Source organism: Archocentrus centrarchus, chromosome 10 (assembly GCF_007364275.1).
Source record: "Archocentrus centrarchus isolate MPI-CPG fArcCen1 chromosome 10, fArcCen1, whole genome shotgun sequence".
NCBI lineage: Eukaryota > Metazoa > Chordata > Actinopteri > Cichliformes > Cichlidae > Archocentrus > Archocentrus centrarchus.
In genome coordinates this window covers 38,557,843-38,578,645 of record NC_044355.1, presented here as the reverse complement: position 1 = coordinate 38,578,645, position 20,803 = coordinate 38,557,843, and the positions used below count along the sequence as shown (strand labels likewise).

General features: G+C 47.4%; 2 protein-coding genes across 2 annotated transcripts in view; one reads left to right on the top strand and one right to left on the bottom strand.

The window, feature by feature from the left end:
• Positions 1-6,625: 6,625 nt before the first annotated feature.
• On the bottom strand, positions 6,626-8,499 carry atox1 (antioxidant 1 copper chaperone). The gene is made up of 4 exons (XM_030739524.1): positions 8,356-8,499; positions 8,084-8,159; positions 7,651-7,797; positions 6,626-7,311 (listed from the first exon to the last, which is right to left on the bottom strand). The coding sequence occupies exons 1-3, from the start codon at positions 8,359-8,361 to the stop codon at positions 7,673-7,675; spliced, it is 207 nt and encodes a 68-aa protein (XP_030595384.1). The 5' UTR covers positions 8,362-8,499; the 3' UTR covers positions 6,626-7,311; positions 7,651-7,672.
• A 615-nt stretch (positions 8,500-9,114) lies between these two features.
• slc36a1 (solute carrier family 36 member 1) overlaps positions 9,115-20,803 on the top strand; it is a 45,999-nt gene continuing 34,310 nt past the window's right edge. Inside the window, exons 1-7 of the mRNA XM_030739112.1 lie at positions 9,115-9,301; positions 12,022-12,158; positions 15,542-15,653; positions 15,738-15,828; positions 16,146-16,234; positions 18,252-18,341; positions 19,670-19,754. Coding sequence (XP_030594972.1) covers positions 12,122-12,158; positions 15,542-15,653; positions 15,738-15,828; positions 16,146-16,234; positions 18,252-18,341; positions 19,670-19,754 — 504 coding nt within the window. The 5' untranslated portion in view covers positions 9,115-9,301; positions 12,022-12,121. The remainder of the gene's footprint in view (positions 9,302-12,021; positions 12,159-15,541; positions 15,654-15,737; positions 15,829-16,145; positions 16,235-18,251; positions 18,342-19,669; positions 19,755-20,803) is intronic.

Here is a 20,803-nt window from a genome sequence, read left to right as displayed (position 1 = left end):
AAGTAATAATATAATCAAAAAGGATCCATGTTTAATACCCCCAAAAAACAAAACAAACAAGCAAACAAACTTTTACAGTAATAAAAAAGATCAAAAGTTCAAATTGAATAAATGGTCCCAATCTGTTTCAAAGGAAATGTAAAAATCTGTGAATGTCTTTCACTGATTCATTCCACCCCAAACCCCCAACGTCTAAATATGGACTGTGGGGGGGTGGGGGGGGACTCCGGGGGCCTGGGTAGCTGGTAGCCTCCTGGGGCTGGGGTCCTGGGGCGACCTTCTGGTGATGTCTGTGTGCCTGTCCTGGTTGATGGTGGTGGGGGCTTGGATGGTGCTGCCTTCGGTCCTGGGGTGTGGGCGGGGTGCTTGGGGGGGTGGTGCCGGCCCTCGGTCGGTTGGCTGGTCTTCCCTGTATGGCTTGGGGGCTGGGGTCTGGGGCCCCGGCACTGGGGCCGCGCCGGCTCCCGGTGGGCCCCCCCTGGCGCGGGGGGGGCCTCTGCTGTCCCGGCCGCGCCGCCGGGTGGGGTGGGTTGGCCTGACGTCGGGATGTCCGGTCTACGCTTTTGGGGCCCTGGGGTGCCTGCATTGCAGGGGGGTGGGGTGGGGGATGGGGCCGCGGTGGGGTGGTTGGGGGGGACTGGGCACTGCATTTCCATGCCCAGGCCAGTATGTCCTGTCGCCTGTTTGTGTCTATTGTTGAGTGAATGGGCATCTAGGAGGAGCGGGCCGCCCTCTGCGGTGGGGGCGAGGGCGCCAACCTCGGGTGCTGCAGTGCTCCGGGATGCTGTCACCGCGGCCCCGGGCTCACCTCCCCCTGCCCTGTGCTGGGGTGTGGGAGGTCGGGGTGCCTATTGAGCCAGCGGCCAGCTGGCTCTCTTCTTCCAGGATTTTTCCTGGTCATATGCCCCCCCCCCCTCCCCCTCCCCATACACAAACACACACACACACACACACAGAATACACATCACTCACAGATGTAGGATGGAGAGGCCACGTGGAGAGCTGCACCACCACTTGCCTCTCCGTTTTAATTGCACTTTAGTCATTATAACTCACAACACATACACACTTACACCCTGATACACATAGGACCTTTGGGGCAGGCATGTTACTCAGAGGTTGATGAGATGGGCCGCTGAGGTGGCCCCACTCGGATCCTCGTCACTGTCTGTCTCCAAATTTTATTTGCACTTTAGACATGGAGGGTTTTGGGGGGGCAGTGTGGGCAAGCGCTGACGACCAACAGTTGGCGCTTGTGGCATAACTGTCCCCTCAATTTTAACTGCACCCTATACACCTCATTCACTCACAAACATTAACACATAGACCTACAAGTTGGGGAGGAGGAGGGGTGGATGGGTCATCTTACACCCCGATTTCTTGCGTCTCGCCCGGGGTCGGGGTCGGGTGGTTCCTTGGGGACCGGGCTGGTGGCGTCCTGGGGTCGCTGTTGGCCCTGGGGTGGTTTCCACTTGCCCCGCCTTCAGAGGGTGGGTAGCTATGGATGAATGTGTGTCTTTGTGTATTTGTCACCGTCTCCGTGAGTATGGGTGGGTGAGTGAATGTGTATGTATGGCATATCTGTGTGTGGGTAAGTATGTATGGGCATGTATGAGTATCTGTGTATAAATGTGTACACGGGTGTCTGGGTGTGTTTGTATGTATGGCTGGACCTGGGTCTGGGCCTTGTGCCTTGCCTCCTGGCCGCTCCTTGCTGGTTGCCTCCTCCCCCCTACCCCCCTGGGAGGGGGGTGCCTCGGGGTTCCTGGGTGGGGCTGGGTGTTCTGGCGTGGGTACTGGCCTGCCCCCCTTGGGGGTGCGGTGCGGGGCTGCGTTGGCTTCTTCGGCGTGGGGGGGGGCTCTGTGGAGGGTCGGGCGGTCCTTGGGTGCCGTGGGCCCGGGAGCCCTGCCGCCGGCCAGTGCAGGGGGCTGGCCGCTGGGGGGGGGCTGGCTTCTCATCGCCTTGGGTTCCCTGGAGCCCTCGCTCCTCGACTGGGGGGGCTCCGTCTGAGACCACCCTCTCCCGTCTGCTGGGGTAGGTGTGCGGTTGTCTTTGGACTGAGTGGCCGGGGGTCTTCCTGGCCCTGGGTGGGCTGCTGGTGGCCTGGGGTTCTGGGGGCTTTCCGTACCTGCCTCTGGCTTCTGATGGGTGGAGCTGCAGCGTTTTGCCCTCATTGGTAAGTACGTTCCATGACACAGACACAAACATGACACAGACACAAACGCCCACTCAATCACAACTCAACAAAATTGTTGGTGTGCGTAACATGCTTTGTTAGTTTTGTTTTTCACACACAAATTTATTTTTGCAAGTATTGATAGTATTTTTTTTTATATGTTAAAGTGATGAAGTATCTGATTAATAGACTTGTGCTCTTTCCCCTTTTTTTTTTTGCTCCCTTTCTCTCTCCCTTTTTCTTCTCTTTATTTTCCTCTTCTTCAGCCTGTCAGCTCTGGCTGTTACATAGTATGTGGAAAAATAACTCAGATAAATAAAATAAAGGGTTAAAACAACAACAAGAAGAGCCTATTGAGAACCTATAGAGCTCATCTTGAAATAGCAAATATGTTTGGCACAACAACGCATTCAGATCACAGTTCTGCTTGCAAGATCTACCAGACATGACAGGCTAAAAAAAAAAAAAAAAAAAAAAAAAAAAAAAAAAAAATAAATATGGACTGTTTTGCTCTTAAAAGTGAGAATATGAACTTGGACTTAAATCAGTATGATGTCACACAGGTGAAAAACTGTGTCCAGGGACACCAAATTAAAGGTGAGAAATTCATGAATGAACAGATCAGGTGGTGTTTTCTTCTTGAATAGCCCACTTTGGAAAACACCCTCTCAGCCTGCTGTCGCCGGGCAGTAGTAGAAGAGGAAGGTTTCTCTCTTCCTGCAGCCTCAACCAGAAATAAGGAAAGGAGCTTTGCTGCTTCCTTTATTACCTCCTTTAGCAGAGGAGACACCGGAGCATCCTTTATGAAAGGAGATAATGGTTCTGTGTTGTTGTGAAGCTGCTGCTGTGAATCTGATGTGCAGCTAAACCCTGTTTGCTATTTAGCAGCTTTCTGTGGACTGTGTGCTTCCCCGTGGATGCAGAGGATGCATCATCTTCATCAGTTTTTCCCCAAATTTATACAAACTGCAAATCACACCGACTCCAAATGGCTGCAACATCCTCAGAAAAGTCCGACTAACACACAAAATCAGCAGAGACACTCTGTGTGTGTGTGTGTGTGTGGGGGGGGGGGGGGGGGGGTAGTATGAGTAATCCATTGACTGTGCTGGCAGCTCTGTTATCTGTGGAGTTTGTGCTGCACACAATGAGCCTCTGTTGGCCTCAGAGGGAGGTTCACAGTGGGGGGGGGGGGGGGGGGGGGGGGGGGGGGGGGGCTCCTCTGCAGAGCTTAATGATGTCATCATTTCTTTGTGAACATCATGATTCACAGAATTTATGTCTCACTAAAAGGAGAGCAGCAAAGAATAAATTTAAATAATCTGCTTGGTTTTTATGACAAACACTCTCAACTAACATCAAAATATCAGAGAGGTAAACAGCTGATCACTTCAAATATTACATTCAGACTGCACCTCATAAAGGCCAGTGTTTGGATCTGGATCCAACCCAGAGTTTTTCCCTATGTGAGGAAGGCTGTCAGTCCACCTTTTACCTCAGCTGAATCCACCTTGGCTTACTCTGGAGGGGGCTGTAAACCTTTGCGAATGGAGTCTGATACGAGTGGGCGAGTCAGAGAAGCTCACTTCCTGACAGGCTTACTGAGCTGAGCGGCCGAGGATGTCGGGATCTTTTCAGTCGGTAAGCTCTGCTGCTGTTAGTGGAACTGTCTTTATAGAGGATCTAACACTGTTGGACTCCGATGGAGCAAAGAAACTCTCATACGATGTGAGAATGTAATCAAACTGTGTATCAGAGGGAAAGTCTGATTTTAAGGACGCTTGAGCCAAACTTTAGCTGATATAATATTAGTTTACTGCCGTTTAGCCGACTCTTGTCAGCTGCGTGGAGACGGAGGGCCGCAGAGCTGATCTGCTGTGTTGGGGCGCTGACCTCAGCTCAGGAGATGAGGCTGGTGTCTCCTTCCTTCTTGTTTTAGGTGAAGGGTATGCCTTCTCCAACTACAAAACAGGTATGAGCCTTCATATGCTGAGTCTGGAGGTGCAGACATGAATTTAAATGATCCTCCACCCCACACGAAGACCAACTTCTCCTCCACCTTTGTTTATGAGAATGTATCAGTTTGTTAGAAGGTGTTATTACACACTATCAATGTATTTATGAGTACAATTTCTTTTTTTCTCTATTAAATAACCTAAAAAATGACTGTCTGTAGGGCTGATTTGTGAAAGCTTTTCATGGTTGGTACAGTGATACCAACCAGCAGGTTCAGCTACATCTCCATACCTGCCTCCATCCCTGTTTACAGGGTGTTCCTGTTTAATGTTTTCTGACCTGAGGAGCTTTTTGAACCTCTTCAGTCTCAGCGGTGACGTCCTGCTGGGCATCACTGACCCGAGGATGAGTGCATGTATCTGACTGATGAAGATGATGTTCATGCAGCTCTCTTTCAGGAACTGTGCTTCCTCCTCTTTGGTGTATATTTGTGCTGCTGTGAGAAATCTGTGACTCCATGACTTAGACTACATATAAAAACATTGATTTCAGGACGAACTGAGGCCACAGAATCCAAAGCTCTCAGCATGGGCGCAGGGCGCCTCCTGGTGGTTGAAGAACCGAGTCGCAATGATGACTGCACGCCTTCGGCTCACAGCGAGCACATTACCTTTTATAACCATGAACTATATGGTGACAGGAAACTCAAACAGGTTACAGTGCTTTGATTGGACGGCTTACACGCACTTTAAACTGCTGAGGAAATATTTTCATGAGTTATGAGTCAGTTGATTTAAGGTGTGATGCTTTAAGGCAGTGGTTCTCTTTCTGACCCCCCAGTCATGAATGGCATCAGAAACGGTGTCTGAGCACACAGACATGCCGACCAGCTTTACAAAGAAGATGTTTCTGTGGCAGAGCACAGGACATGAAAGCAGCTGTTTTTATTTTGTAATGAAGGATAAGATTGTGCAGGGTACTGAGGGTGGGCAGAGAGAATTACTCACCACAGAAATGACAGGATTATTATTTCTGCCGCCTTTCTAATAACACCTTAGAATATAATAATTTTACCCAGTTAAGCAAGACATTAAATAGCCTGATGTTTAATAGTCAGATGGACTCACATGTGGTGCACCAGTCCTGAAGGGTCATCAGGAGTAGAAGAATGTTTCTGCTTCATGCTGACTTCCCAGGATCTGTGGAAGATCCGTTCTTTGGTGCCTGAGCTAAATGAGCAAACGTTGCATGCAGACCAGGCCACCCACATGTCACCCCCACAGGAGGTTTTAGGACATCCCACTCTGAACAGCTCCCACTCTTCTGGGAAGTCTTTATTTGTGGTTCGTGGAGATTTTTGCCCCTTCATCCAGAAGATGTTGGATGAGCATGGACCACAATCTCTGTTCTAGTTCATCCTTAAGGTGTCTGGTGGGGTTTTGTCAGGGTTCTGTGTGGGCCTGTAAGGTTCTTCCACACAAACTCATCCATCCTGCCTTTATGGTCCTCACTTTGTACACCAGGCACGGTGATGCTGGAGCCGAAAACAGCCTCCTCCAAGGACTGGAAGCTCAAAACTGTCCAAAATGTCTCAGTGAAACATTAAGATTTCCTTTCACTGGGACTAAAAGGCCCAGAAAAACAGCATGACCGAGTCCAAAGGTTAACACATCGCTGCACACAGACTGTTTCACAATCTACAGTTTATTTCTGTTGTATATCACAGGTGCTGGTCATAAAATTAGAATATCATGAAAAAGTTGATTTATTTCAATAATTCCATTCAAAAAGTGAAACTTGTATATTATATTCATTCATTACACACAGACTGATATATTTCAAATGTATAATTTTGATGATTATAACTGACAACTAATGAAAACCCCAAATTCAGTCTCTCAGAAAATTAGAATATTACTTAAGACCAATAAAAAAAAAGGATTTTTAGAAATGTTGGCCAACTGAAAAGTATGAACATGAAAAGTATGAGCATGTACAGCAGTCAGTACTTAGTTGGGGCTCCTTTTGCCTGGATTACTGCAGTAATGCAGCGTGGCATGGAGTCCATCAGTCTGTGGCACTGCTCAGGTGTTATGAGAGCCCAGGTTGCTCTGATAGTGGCCTTCAGCTCTTCTGAATTGTTGGGTCTGGCGTATCACATCTTCCTCTTCACAATTAGATAGATTTTCTATGGGGTTAAAGGTCAGGCCAGTTTGCTGGCCAATTAAGAACAGGGATACCATGGTCCTTAAAGCAGGTACTGGTAGCTTTGGCACTGTGTGCAGGTGCCAAGTCCTGTTGGAAAATGAAATCTGCATCTCCATAAAGTTGGTCAGCAGCAGGAAGCATGAAGTGCTCTAAAACTTCCTGGTAGACGGCCGCGTTGACCTTGGACCTCAGAAAACACAGTGGACCAACAGCAGCAGATGACATGGCACCCCAAACCATCACTGACTGTGGAAACTTTACAAAAACTCAAATGGAAACTGTGCTGTACTGAAGGCAGAACTGATTTTATTTTCCCCTGCATCATTATCCAGACCAACAAGTGATGAACGCTCCGGAGAATTCCTAAATCCCAAAACCACCACAGAACAGGCAATAAATCTGACTAAACATGAAGTGTGTGAGCTGCAGTGTTTGGCTGAGTGACTGTGGGGTAGACTGAGGTGAAGCAAAGAGAGGGTGGTGCAGCAGATGACCCCCCCCACCCCCCCACAGGGTGCAGAACTACAAATATCTTCATACAGGGAGCTTCAAAGGTTGTTTCGTGTATTAAATCCAACTTTAATAATAATACAGGCTACAGGTTCAGGCAAACATCCAGTAGGTTTCATGTTTTACCCTAAGGAATGGAGGCCACATCATCATCATCATCATCATCATCATCATCATCATGTACCTGTAACTAAATCTCAGGGGCACCTCCTTTTTAATTCATAGCTGGAAGGTTTGGAAAGGATTACATTCAGCAGGTGTGTTGGAGGAGGATGTTCCAACTTGAAGGATGTCAGGAGAGACGTTTCCTGTCTGCATCCACAGAGGGGGGGTCGTTTGTGCGTAACAGCTGGACGGGGGGGGGTTGGCATCTGTGGAGACTCACTGAGGGTCCATCAGACTCCTAACTTTAACTTGAATTTCAGCTTAAATCTTCACTTTGCAGCGGCAGCAATGATTTCTTAAAGGAAAACAAAAATACACATAAAAATTGAAAATTTGTATTTAAAAAATATGAAAAAGGTCAAGTGGATAATAACTCTGATCTGAATTTGAAGGAAATGTTGGGGATCTAAAAGCAGCACATGGAGGAAAAGAACTGCACAAATGTGCACAAAGGCTGAAAATAACTCCAGTGGAGTTATGCCTCCTGGCTGCAGGTTCACTTCTCGGTGTTCCCTTTTGTTACCGTCTCTGCTGTAAACTCAGTGAAAGCACGAAGCTGCAGACTTACAGGACGTTTATGGCGATCATAAACATCAATCTATGGAAAAACACGTAGACTTTAACACCGTGTCACCTGCTCTGGTGAAGCAGGTCCTTCATTTAGTGCCGTTGTATTTGACCTCCTTTCCGGATTTCTGCAGCGCCGTCATGAGAACGTCCACATCTTTGTCAGACTCGATCCAAACCAGCTTCTTCGGCAGGTCAATTTCAAACTTCACATCTGTTAACAAACAAATGAGTTTAAATGTGTACAGAGCACACACAGCCCTACACCACACTCCGTCAGTATTTTCAGCAGGAGCTGATGAGCTGGCTTATCAGCAGTTTAATGACTAATCCAATTAAACTGAAAGGAAAACGGCAGCATCAGGGGAACCGCTGGCTGAACTGGAAAGACAGGCCGAGCAGGAAGTCTACGATAACACACTCGGCTGACATATTAGGCAGATACCAGGACCCTGCTGAGCCCTTTCTGGGAAGGAGAGGTCAGGTGATCTGCGGCTCACCTCCCAGCTTGTTCAGGATCCTGGTCACGGCTCCCGAGCATCCCTCACACGTCATGGCCACCTCAAACTCGTGCTTCTGTCAGACACACGACACAGTCACGTTAGTGTGAACCCACCAGCTCATGTTCTCAGGCATTTATCACATTTACAGCTGCCTGAAGCAGCAGAAGCCGCAGCCTCAGAGCCTGTGATTAAAGCCTCAGCGGAAACGGCATAAACGGCGTTAAAAGCCAAACTTCACACCGAACAACCGCAAACACCCAGAAACTCACAGTCATGTCCGCAGTGACGTGTCTCAGCCCGATGATCCGACCAGCTGTGGACTTTAGCCCGACGAAATAAAACTGCTGCAAACAACCAACCAACCTGGTGCTTAGCTGCAAGCTAACTTAGGTTAGCACGACAACCGGATATTCGGGTTGGAAAAGGCCAACTTTTCAAAATAAACCTTTTAACGTCACCGGGACGTAGAAAAAACAAGAACATGTGAGGTATTTTATTTTATTTTAACATGAAGCGTAATGTTGCTTAAACTAAGGACATTTCATACATTTTATTTATTCATTTTTATTTAGTCGAGTCGGTGGAGTATGTTGAACAAGTTTTACTGGAGAGATGGAGGAGGTGATAAAAACAAACTGCTTTAATGTAACCGCAGCGAGGTCCCGGCTACCCCGGTGCACACAGCTAGCGCTCCCGGTTTTCCAAATAAAAGCCAGAATAAGAGTATTTTAAGCTTTGACATTTAATGTGAGAAAAAAGTTACTGTGTTATCATCGTAAGAGCAAGAAGCACATGTGAAATCTTATATGATTTATTTTTAGATCACATTTATTGGATAAAAGTAAACCTACAGAAATCAGAGTGCAATGGAATAAAGCTATAGCCAGCTGAACAGTTTATGGGAAACAGAGTCAAACTAATAAGTAAATAAAATTAAAACAGTGTGACTGTTATCAGGTTACTGACAGACGCGGCGTTGTAATCCGTTTCTATGGTAACGAGATCACGTCGCTCAGTGCGGCTGTGCCCGTCCTCCCGGTCATGTGACCGCTCCGCTGGCTGCCAGAGAGACGAGCCGTGCAGAGCCGAGTCCTGCTTTGCCTTCAATCTGTGCAGCTTCGCCGCCATGAGCGCGATAGGAAAATAAAGAGGCCTGCGGCGGACTGAGAGCTGATACCGAGGCCGGGAGGAGAGAGTCTGCGCGGTATTTGCGAGGTAGGCTGTCCGCACCCTCCGCTCTGCTCCGCGATGTTTACACCGAAAATGGCACCGGAGCCTTCAGCTAACTGCGGCTAACAGCTAACCCGTCCCTTTGCGGGTGGTTTGAATGAACCGTGAGCTCGTTTTAATACCGTTTTCATGGCGAAAAAGCACCGTTCAGACGCTGGGACGTCTCCTGGCCAGAGATGAGTTAAAAACGATGCGATTATCGCGCTGATCCGGTGTTGTCGTTCAAGGACAGAAACGGCTGCGGCTGTGCCGGTTTACCAGCCGATAACTGCGGGAGGGTCAACACTAAAACATCATTTTAATTCGACACTCAGGAGACGAGAAGGCTCCAGAAAATACACCAAAACACAAGAAACAGAAAATATTAAAATAAGGTAATCGTGGTAAATGATGTGTTCAGTGCACATGTGGCAGCTGTGTGACGGTTTCTGGAGAACAGCTGGGCCGGGCTGCCCGTGTGACGTGGACGGGGGCACTGGGCTGACGTCAACTTGCTGTTTCAAAACAAAAACGTCGCCGTCAAACACGCAGAGCGCAGATGTGGCCGCAGCTGTAAAGGTGCGCCGATACCTGCAGGAGCCAAACCGGAGCGACAGCTTCTCGGGGTGCAGAGCTGGATCAGTGGACTGACCACACGCTGGGACAGCTGCCTGTGAGCGCGCAGCTGCCTCAGCCTTAGTTTTCGAGGAGGGTCCGTCCATAACCCCGACGCTGAACACGTGCACAGGTACAGGGGCCGACTCTCAGAATCGAACCTGTCCAGCTTCAGCTGCTGCTGCTGCGATCAGTGACGCCTGTTTCTGCCTCCTGTTCGCATGTAAATATAATGTCTTCTTCTCTTCAGAAAATACAAATGTTGTTAGATAAGGAACTTATTTTCATGCTGCTTAGTCACAGGCGCTCATCCATTTATGTACATAAGAATATTTGAGCTCCATCTGAGGGGACGCACAGCAGCGGGATCTCTGTCCGGGTCCTGCAGGCAGCTGGGAAAGATGCAGCTCTACCTGCCAAACCACAGCAATGATCTGCCCTTAGATTAAACCTGAGTGTAACAGAGACAGGGCAGCATGACACACCTGACCTGCGGGGCACTGATCAAAGATCGTCGGGATAAGTAAGATCTAATCAGTCTGAGAAGGGCTGAGTGAACCATTTTAACTGGTTCCTGCCCAGGGAAATCAGCTGCTGCCTTTTTATGTTTATTCTTTCCAAGGATGTTATAGGTGTGAACACTTTAGTGAAGTGAAATAAAAGTTTGGTCACATTTGTCAGCTCAGCCAGCCTCAAACAGATGCGGCTCTGTTTTCTCGGGTTTTGCTGTTCTGATCTTTTCAAAGCTCACAGCCACTCAGCTGATCCTCACACTGACACTAATAAAACTAAAACAGAGCGTTTTGACTGGAAACTAAGCCACAGCATTACAAACCTGCAATAACACTGATTCTTTCTTTTCTTTTGACACAAACTACACCATGCTCTTGCTCTTATTTTGAAAGTTCAGGCGTGACCGTGCAGCATCTCTCCTTCCTGTTTCTCTACCTGCTCTGTTTGGATGGGCATGTAGAAATAACTGGTGATGGGAGAAAAACCTGACATCTAAACAGCTGGAAACATCAAAATATAATTTTTCTTCTCTTCAGTGTACGTTAGATAAGGAGCCTGTTTCCACATGCAGGTAACAAAGTAAAGGCCGCGTGCCCAGAATGCACTAAAAACAGGAAAAAATGTTCAAGAATTTGACCTCTGAAAAGGATTTTCCAGCAGACGTTTAGGGGCCGGTCCCCCCCGGATGTAAAATAGGGTGAGGCTTTACTCCTCATTACCTGGACTGTAGCTGAGCAGACCCAGGACTACCAGCACGGAGGAGACCGAGCATGAAGAAACAGCTGATTGCGTTCATCACCAAGCTCTCAGTTATTAACTCATTTAAAGATGAGAACCTAAAAATTGTGTTATTTTATAACTGATTGTTTCTTTTTGCACATTAAGCCACAAACATAAACTGAATCTGTGGAAACACCGCACGGTTTTTGACTTCAGTCCTCTCTCATAAACATGGAGATCTCTGTTTTTCTGTTATTTACAGAAATAAAAGCCACTGGTGAACATGCTGATGCAGCTTGAAGTGCTGCTGGTAGAAACTGCACTCTGTGCTCTTGAGTCCTCTCGTGTCCTGATTCGCTGTAAAAACTGCTGAGTGGCTCCTGACGGAGACACTTCGGCCACGCTGCGGAAGTTTGTTTCTGCACGCTCGCTGAACTGTTGCTGAGAAACGCATCACTCAGAGCTTTCCTCTAAAAACACTTTTAGTTTTACCTGCTGACAGCAGTCAGAGAAACTGAGTGCAGTCAGTCAACAGGAGGGCAACCTGTGTTTAAAACCTGGTGAGCACAAAGAAGGTCATAAAGTCTGTTTGCCTTCAAGCTGCTCTTATGTAACATCTGAGCAGAAACAGCAGACGGTGATTTGAAGGATATTTAATGGTCTTTGAGTTCAGTGAACCACGCAGCAGCCATATTATTGGTCAGATAATTGCATTAAAAAAGCTCCAGAAGGCTCCAACAGCACAAACATGGTCCAGAGGTCCAGTTCAGGTGAAGCCTAGCAGACAGCTAGCACCTCCAGCCGCCTGTGAACTTCCTGTCTTTTTGTGGTCTTGTTGCTCTGCTGCCAGATCTCATTCTCTGCTCATCTCTTTGCAGTGGAAAGCTGTCCATGTTGGACTCCCTGATCCCGTCGCATTAGGAGCCGTGAGGCTGGGAGAGACGACACCCGGCCGCCCGCAAAACCACCGCACCCAGCATGATGGCGTCCAGCGACGTAGACAGCCGAGGTGAAGGTAAAGTTGGGGTAATGGTTCAGAGTGGTACAGCCCATGGGTCCACAGTCACAGAGGGATTATGTGTAATCCCACCTAGCAGATAGGCAGTGAATCATCAAAGCTGCTTTCGCTTCATCTGCAAAATCCTGGCTGGTGTCTTCTTTGGCGGGAGGTCACAGCAAGAAATGAAACACTCAATATGAGTGGTCACGATATGGATCCGTAAATGATATGATATGAAATTTGTAGATGAGATTAACAGTGAATCACTTTATAAAGTTTCACATCTTTGATGCTCGATGCTGTTGTGCTTTTATTATTTTGCACATTAATGTAACATGTAATGCTTATTGAGAGGCAGCGTCCCTGTGAAGACATGCATGTAACTCTACCTTTATTACACATCAAAGAGATTAAAGCGATACAGCAGCAACATGGATTAGAAATGAGGACATCAGAGGGGCAGCTCAGGCTGGAGGCAAAGTTAGAGTCGAGGCTGAGATGTTTGCACGTGTGCAGAAGAGGGAGAGTGGATATGCTGGACAAAACATGATGAAGATGGAGCCGGTGTGCAGGAGGAGAAAATTCATGGGTGCAGTGAAGGAGGACATGCAGAGGAGGATGTTGGGACAGAGTGAGATGGAGGCAGATGATGTGCTGCGGAGACCCGTAAAGGGAGCAGCTGAAAGGAGAAGATGAAACGAGTGACAATAAACAGTGTTCACCTCCAGAAGTCAAACTGGGCTCCTTTAATAAGCTGAAGGGTCAGCTGAGGCCCAGCAGCTGCCAGGGTCACTTTACTGCCACATGTGGCAAAGAAAAGCATCAGATTCTGTGTGTCGAAGGGATTTTTGCATAGTTGTTGGTCTTAAAAGGCCTAATGTAGTGCATCGCGTTGACATTGTTTGGTCTTAATTTTTATTTCCTGACTTCTTGATTTTGATTGGTTACCAGTTATGGGTGTGAGCTCACCTGTGAAGCAAGCTTTTTTCTTTCATCAGTATTTTCAAATTAAAGGTCATGTATGAGGCTGCTAAAAGGAAGCAGGTGGTTCTTGGTGTCACGCAAAGCTCATCAGGAGTTTAACGTGACAGCTGCAGGTTCCTTTTTTTTCATTTTCATTGTTGCAAAATGGTCCTCTAAACCTTCAAAAACCTGATCATTATCGGTATTTGCTGCGTAGCCGTCATGTCACGGTCAGGGGTCAGGGGTCAGGGCTCGGTTTCACTTCAGTATTACTCTGAGAGCGGCCTCCTGCCAGCGCAGCAGTGTGCTCCCCGCGCCTCATCTTAAATACGGCAGTAACACTTCCTCTCCTGAAATTGAAGTAAGAGTCATAAAAGACAAATGAAACCTCTTTTCACCATGTTATTAGTTTCTGTTTGTGGCCCCAAAGCAATCAAACCTCTGCTGCTTTAAATAAACTCCTGAATAAAACCACGTGAACAGAGCAGGACTCAGCTTCCTCTGCACTGCGAAGGTCTGAGTCTGCTCTGTCCTGGACGGCAGCTGACAGCCTGAACCAGTTCTCCACCTGCTGCCGCCGAGCAGAACGAGCACTACATCACCATCTGCAGTCCGACAGCTCAGGCACCGCAGCAGCGACATGAGCCGTCTGCCTGCGGAGAAATACGAGGCAGGAAGAACCAGAGCCAGCTGTTCAGCTAGAGAGAACTTTCAAAATAATAGTTATTGGATTACACATCCATCCTTCCATCCATTGTCTTCCATTTGTCTGAAATCAGGTCACAGAGGCAGCAGGCCAACAGGGGTAATCTCTCCACTGAGTAACGGGGCTCCACCGACGCCCTGATTAAATACTGAGCTGGCTCTACTCTGAGCTCCTCACCCCATCTCTAAGGCTGATCCCAGATACCCTATGAAAGAAACCCAAAACAGCCGCCCGTGTCCACGATGACCTCGTTGCTCTGTGGATGAGGGGACTGTTCAGCAGTGATCTGTAAATAAGAATGAGCTGCACCCTCCTGCCCGAGTCAACTCTGTAAGGGAGGAAACACGATATTTTCTCTAACCAGCTTCACTTATCAACCAGCTTAAGAGATCACATGACCGCACTTACTACCTGGATAAGTCAAACCAGGGTTTATCAGTCTAATAGGAGCACAGAGTGAGCAGGCTTTCCTGTGGTGTGACTGTTTTTACCCGTCAGTCTGAGAGCAAACAAAGACCAAACTGCTGAGTACGCTGAAGGGTACAAGTCTAATGTTCCCCGTTTGACAAGATTCTCTCTATTTTAACATCCTCGCAGCAATCAGTGTTTTAAAGTTGCTTGCAGCCAGCAGTTCATGCTTATATAACTTGATCACTATTTGTTTTGCAGCCGCCATCTCTCATCACAGTTCAGGGCTGTGAGCACCGAGCACTGCTGCTCTTCTCTCACAAGCTAAAATATTTCCAATGACAGTCGTTAAAAAGTGCTGCAGCACCATCTCACATTACTAAACACGTACTCCACCGAGCACGTAGCTTAATGTGTGCCTTCAGGACTTCCTGCCTTCTGTTTATTACAGTCAGCTGATCTCGGTGGCTGTGTTTGTACAGTCATGTGCAGCCTGCAGAGAACAGAGAGCTCAAGGGTTTCTGCTGTCAATGCCTTTAAAGTCTGTCTGTACTTTGTAACTTCAAGTTTGGATATCGTCCTTCATCGGGCGGATGAAAGCAGATTTTAAGCGTGTAACCAACCAGCTGTTTGCCTGAAGCTTCGTCGCGTCGCTGTGACAGTTCATTAACGCTCGCTCCACCACAAACACAAAAGTTATTTGCAGGTTTAGACGTGGATCGCAGAATTCAGATGCAGAAGGGTTTTGACAGATGTTTTTGGCCTTTTTCCTCAAACAGCTGTGTTGGACACGAACAGACAGATGCTGAACGTAAGAAGAACGTGTGTTTTATTAAGTTAGCAGATGTGTTTGTTTCTGATGAGAGAAAATTAAAGTAAAATATCCTCCTCACTCAGTAACAGGACAAAAATGTTCAATCATGAAGGTGTTGGTTCATTCATAAATGTAGGAAAAGGGCTTAGAGTTGATATTTTATGAGTGTCGGTTCATATTTTGTGATTGGTGTTTAATACCTCCATAATGACTGAGACGTTTAATCAGCCCGCACATTTTCATTGGTCAGGTCCAGGTTAAACTTTTCTTAACTTTGGTGCAAGTGACTGCAAATCAGAGCGAAGGATACTGCTGATTGTGGTAGATACGTTAGAGGGTCACCGAGGCACCTGGGTGCTGCTAGCAACAACTCGTTTTCTGTGTGGATGCAGTTTATGGTGAGAAACGGAGAAACATCTGTATGCAGCTGTGTGCGGCGCCCTCTGCATCATGTGATGTAAAACATATTAAAGGTTTTCATCTTTATCTCGTTGCTTCTCATCTCAGCTTTGTTATCTGACCAAAATCCGTCCGAGCTGGATGCTCTGTGTCCGTCTCCCCCAGGACCATCCAGACCCCAACGCCACTACGAGAGGATCGGAGGACAGGCGGGAACCTCGTGAGTGAAACAGCCTCAGACTGTTCAGACAGGAAGTACAGATTTCACTGGCCTGGTTCTGACTGTATTATTTTTATTCTGCAGTTTTTTTCAGACTCTGATCCATCTGCTGAAAGGGAACATTGGTACGGGGCTCCTGGGTCTGCCTCTGGCTGTGAAGAATGCAGGACTGGTGGTAAGCAAACCCACAGAGGTCACATGACACAACATTAGATTGGGCCTCAATTCCAGTCAGATAATCACTACAAAATAGAGACGAGGTGAAGACGGTGCAGCAGCGAGTTTGTCCGCTGTGGCTGCGTGAGGCTCTCGGCCTCTGCAGCTTTTTATCAGCACAGCTGATGTTTATATAAAGTGAGCTTAAAGGCAGCGGCCCTCTGCACCCTGTGAGGACCTTCTGCACACCCTCAGTGTGCGGAGGGCTGCCACCGCCGCCGTGTGAAACCCTTTACACGCCCCATAAACTCTGTCTGTCTGTCTGTTCCCGTCCAGGTCGGCCCCATCAGCCTTCTGTTCATGGGCATCATCGCGGTCCACTGCATGAAGCTGCTGGTGAAATGTTCCCACCACCTCAGTGCAAAGTGAGTAGCTCGATTCTCGCTCTTCATCCCTCTGAAACGTCTGTCGCTAACATCAGGGTTCGATGTCCTCACAAATCAAACCGCAGCGACTTCCTGCTCCGCGGTGCACCCAGAGCTGCACGTCAGGCGGGTTGGACAAACAGCTGAAACGAAGTCTCGATAAGGAGGTTTTATTCATTCTTTTTCAGTACTTTCACGTTAAAACTCCAGTTAAATTACTTCAATAATCATGCTTAGTTAAAATGTGAAGGAAAGCGATGTGTTCACCATCCATTTGTTTTGTGCAGCGAGGTCATTAAACAGCTCCAACCAAAGCTGACTGTATGCAGACACACTGCTGGGTCAGCATCTTTAAACCTTCCTGCTGTCCTCTGCAGAGATGCCTGCAGCACGCAGGGCTGAGTCTAAAAGGGGAGGGGGGGGGGGGGTGTCCTCCAATATGTCTGTTTTAAAGCTTCGGTTTGCAGATTTACAATATTAATACTACTGTTAAATTTTTATAGATGAATGTAGCAGTACATAAGAAAATCGTGTCACTAAACTTTCAGTGGTCTTTTCTGTGGGATCCTGAATGCAGCCCGAAGCTCATTTTGTTTAGTTAGCTCTTCCTTTCGTGCCTTCGTAGCAGGTCGACCGCAGCCTCAGTCTGTCTGCTGTTCGTGGCCGACACATTACACTCTTGTTTGGCCTGATCTTGGTGGTTTAGACGGCACCCACAGGGGCTTATCAGCTCTTACAGACATGACCAAACATAATGTAACCTATGGTCAGCTCCGCCTCTCCAGAGTGCTGTACTGCACAGCAGTCCAGTTTCAGTTAGATTATGTAAGTGGCAAAAAACCCCAAGTACCGTGGCTTATCAGTTTACAGCTCTTAGCCTGTGACGGCTCAGCAGATTAACGTGGTCATTATTAGATTTTAATTAGTGTGCTACCTCTGACTCTGAACCCACCCGCCCTCTGTGTCGCCCACACTCTGCCCGGTTCACACGGGGATCCACAGCCGGGGATTAAGAGGATTGAGCAGATCAGGAGCATGAATGGAGAGCGTCAGAAATAACCGCTGCACTGTCACGTATCAGCTGAAGAAACACAGAAGTGGTTGTGGGGAAAAACGTAGCCCTTCCTGTTTTTAGAGGTTTCATTATTGCAGAGTCAGAGTCGTGACTTCTCTGATTCCCTCGTAGACGTGCACACATGTGAAGAAAGACTGGAGCTACTTTCGATTCTCTTATTTCTTTACCAACTCACTGTATGTGTGCACGTCTTAGCGAGGATTTTATTGTTTTTAACTTCATTGTCACTTTATGATTTATCAGATTTATCTGTTTTATTTTAGGCCTTTATTAGTACTTCATATCCACTGAAATGTCAGAGTATCTGGACCTCTGTGACTGCAGTATATGGTGCAGGTCAGACTGTATATGGCCACAGTGGTCTTGGTTTTGGACTGTTCTGAAGCACCATCAGCTGTGACTGTACTGGAGCATCCCACAGTCACAGATAGCTGCTAATGATAAATGAACCAGTCTTATACAGTTCTTTGTGCTCTAGCTGAGCACTCAGAGCGCTTATACAACACGTTTGCATTCACACCCATTCACACAAGCACGTCTTTCTACAAGTACTTACTACCAAACATTCACACACATTCATACTCTGACGGTTGCATCACAGAGCAACTTGGGGTTCAGTATCTTGCCCAAGGATACTTTGGCATGCAGACTGGAGCAGCCAGGAATCGAACCACCAATCTTGCGATTAGTAGATGACCTGCTCTACCTCCTGAGCCAGTGCTCAGTAACATCCAAATAAAATCCCAGAATTTCACTCAGCAGAACTGGAGCCCAGACTTCTGGGACGGTCTGTTAGTACAATTAACTGCACTGAAGTTTTTCAGATTTGAACGGGCCGCAGAAGTCTTTAAGCTGGGCACAGCTACCATCCTGCATGTCTCCACAAAGAGAATATTTGTCTGTACAGATTAAATCTCCAACATTTGAATGTTTCCCCTCCAGGATGAACCGGCCGTCTCTGACCTACGGCGAGGCGATGCAGTACGGGATGGAGAACGTTCCGTGGCTGAGGAGACATTCACAGTGGGGAAAGTAAGAAAAACGCTGACTCGCTCTGCACATGTAGTCATTTCTCCTCCACGTCATTCATTCACATATCATTTACACACTGTCAGGAAAAAAGGATCTGCAGAGTTTGATTTTAATTTTTGCCTAATAATATGAGGTAGAACTTGCAGTAGAGCCTTATAGATCCTACAGTTGAATCCTCTTCTGTCAGGAAAAGCCCAGAGGAACATATCAGCTGTGACAGTCGAGCCAGATGTCATGCATGTCATTTCTGATGTCAGTTTGTAAATCTGCTCAAAATGTCGTCTCCTGCTAAAGCACACAGATATTTTCTCTGTTTTAAAAATCCTCAATGTGTCATATTTATTTTAACCTACCAAGGCCACCGTTACTTTGAGTGTGCAGGACATTCTGGGTGGTAGCACTTTAGACCGGCCGTTTTGACTTCTACCGGACTGGAGTTTAAAAAGAATGAAAAACGACCCGTATGGAAGATTCACCGAGAGAACTGTTTACCCTGGCTGGGATAGGGTTTCTGGAGCCCCACCCTGGAGCCGGGCCTGGGGAGGAAGCTTGAGGGAGAGCGTCTGGTGGCTGGGCATTAGCCCGTGGTGCCCAGCTGGACGCAGCCTGAGGAGGACACGTGGGTCCACTCTTCTGTAGGCCCATCACCTGCAGGAGGCGTGGTAGGGGTCGGGAGCGATGTGTGTCGGGTGGAGGCCCTGGCAGAACAATCCCTGGTTATCAAGACTGGCTACTGGGACACTGAATGTCTGTTCTCTGGTGGGGAAGGAGCCTGAGCTGGTGTGTGAGGTTGAGAGATACTAGCTAGCTAGGGTGGGTATTCTTGTATCCCCCTGCTCGCTGCCTGTATGTTGGAGGTTTCACCGGTAGACAAGAGGGTTGCTTCCCTGCAACTTTGAGCTGGGGAACGGGTTCTGGCTTATTTGCACTTATGTGCCAAATGACAGTGTGGGGGTGGTGGTGTGTGTGTGTGTGTGTGTGTGTGTGTGTGGGGGGGGGGTCGGTCAAAGGTGCTCCATCCAGGAACTCCATCATCCTCCTGGGAGGCTACAACGCTCACGTGGAGCTCTGTAGAACAAAGGCTCTCCCTGTGGTTCCGTGTTTCCTCGCCTCTGTGATCGTCTTCATGTAGATGTCCAGTTAGAGTCGTGTCTGCCATGTTTTCCTCCGCACTAACGTTAGGCTCGTCTTAAGAATGAAACAGCTGAAGACCACCCAGATTGTGCTGTAAACAAAGATGGCAGTCACATAAACACGTCTTCATGTTTAGTCGCGGCGTCGGCTGTTTTAACCCCTCCCTCTCTCGTTCATCTTCATCTTCATCTCAGGCGGACGGTGAACTTGTTCCTCATCATCACCCAGCTGGGCTTCTGCTGCGTCTACTTTGTCTTCCTCAGTGACAACGTCAAGCAGGTCTCACACACACACACACACACACACACACACACACACACACACACACACACACACACACACACACACACACACACACACACACAGTGTTTTCGCCTTTGTCAGTGTTACAGAAAGTTTGTGTACCGTGTGACTTTCCACCTGCACAGCTCTGGAAAGAAAACCATTCTGTCTTAATGGGCCAATAAACAGAGCGCTGCTGCACAGGTATCACTTTATTATCAGAGCACGTTTGCTCGGGTCAGGGTCCGACCTCAGTGACAGCGATCAGTTAGGGTGTGACCCGTGTTTGAGACCTCGGTTATTTCAGCTAACTCAAACGAACATTAAAATGTGGATGGATGTTAATTAAGACTGGGATGTCTAAACGACTGAGTCGACAGTTTGTTTTTTATTATTTTCCTGATCTGAACTTCAATACAACTCAAATCTTAATAAAGAAAAACCAAAAGTAAGCCTGAAAGTTATAAAAGCTCAGGTGAAACGAGCAAAAACGTCCCAGAAACGAAACTGAAAATAAAACATTTCAAACTAAATACAAATAAAAACTAATTAAAAATACAAAACTATAATAGCCAGACACCTGCGTGCAGGCTCACCAGAAGGACATCTCATCTTACGACACTGTATAGAAAAATGATAAATATATGTTTAAAAACATGTCCGTATGAAGCCACAGCACAGTTTTATATGAGCAAATATTTCTACAAAGCATTTTAATGCAAAGGTTTCTTAGACGTTAACCCCGTGAAGCCCAGCTCCCTCTGATGGGAGTGAAGGGTGTTTTCTCAAACCAGAACGACTCCAGCAGCTCCAGCTGTCTGACGGTGCTTCACATTAACTACACGTGATGGATGATGGATGTGCAATAACACGATCCTATTAAAAAAAACAGCAAAGATGAAGCCAGGGCCAGCTCGGCTGTGACGTGACTGCAGTGCAGTGAGTTTGCTCTTCCTCGGAGCGCTGCGGGTCCAGTCACAGCTTTCCTGAACCATTCTGATCCGTTAAAGGATTCTTTGTTCAACCGTTAACTGATTTTATCTTCT

What these genes read in the sequence shown, in the direction of transcription:
- atox1 (XM_030739524.1), bottom strand. An exon ending in GATCCTGAACAAGCTGGGAG is followed by an intron (nt 7,798 to 8,083) that starts GTGAGCCGCAGA and finishes GTTTGTTAACAG; the next exon opens with ATGTGAAGTTTGAAATTGAC.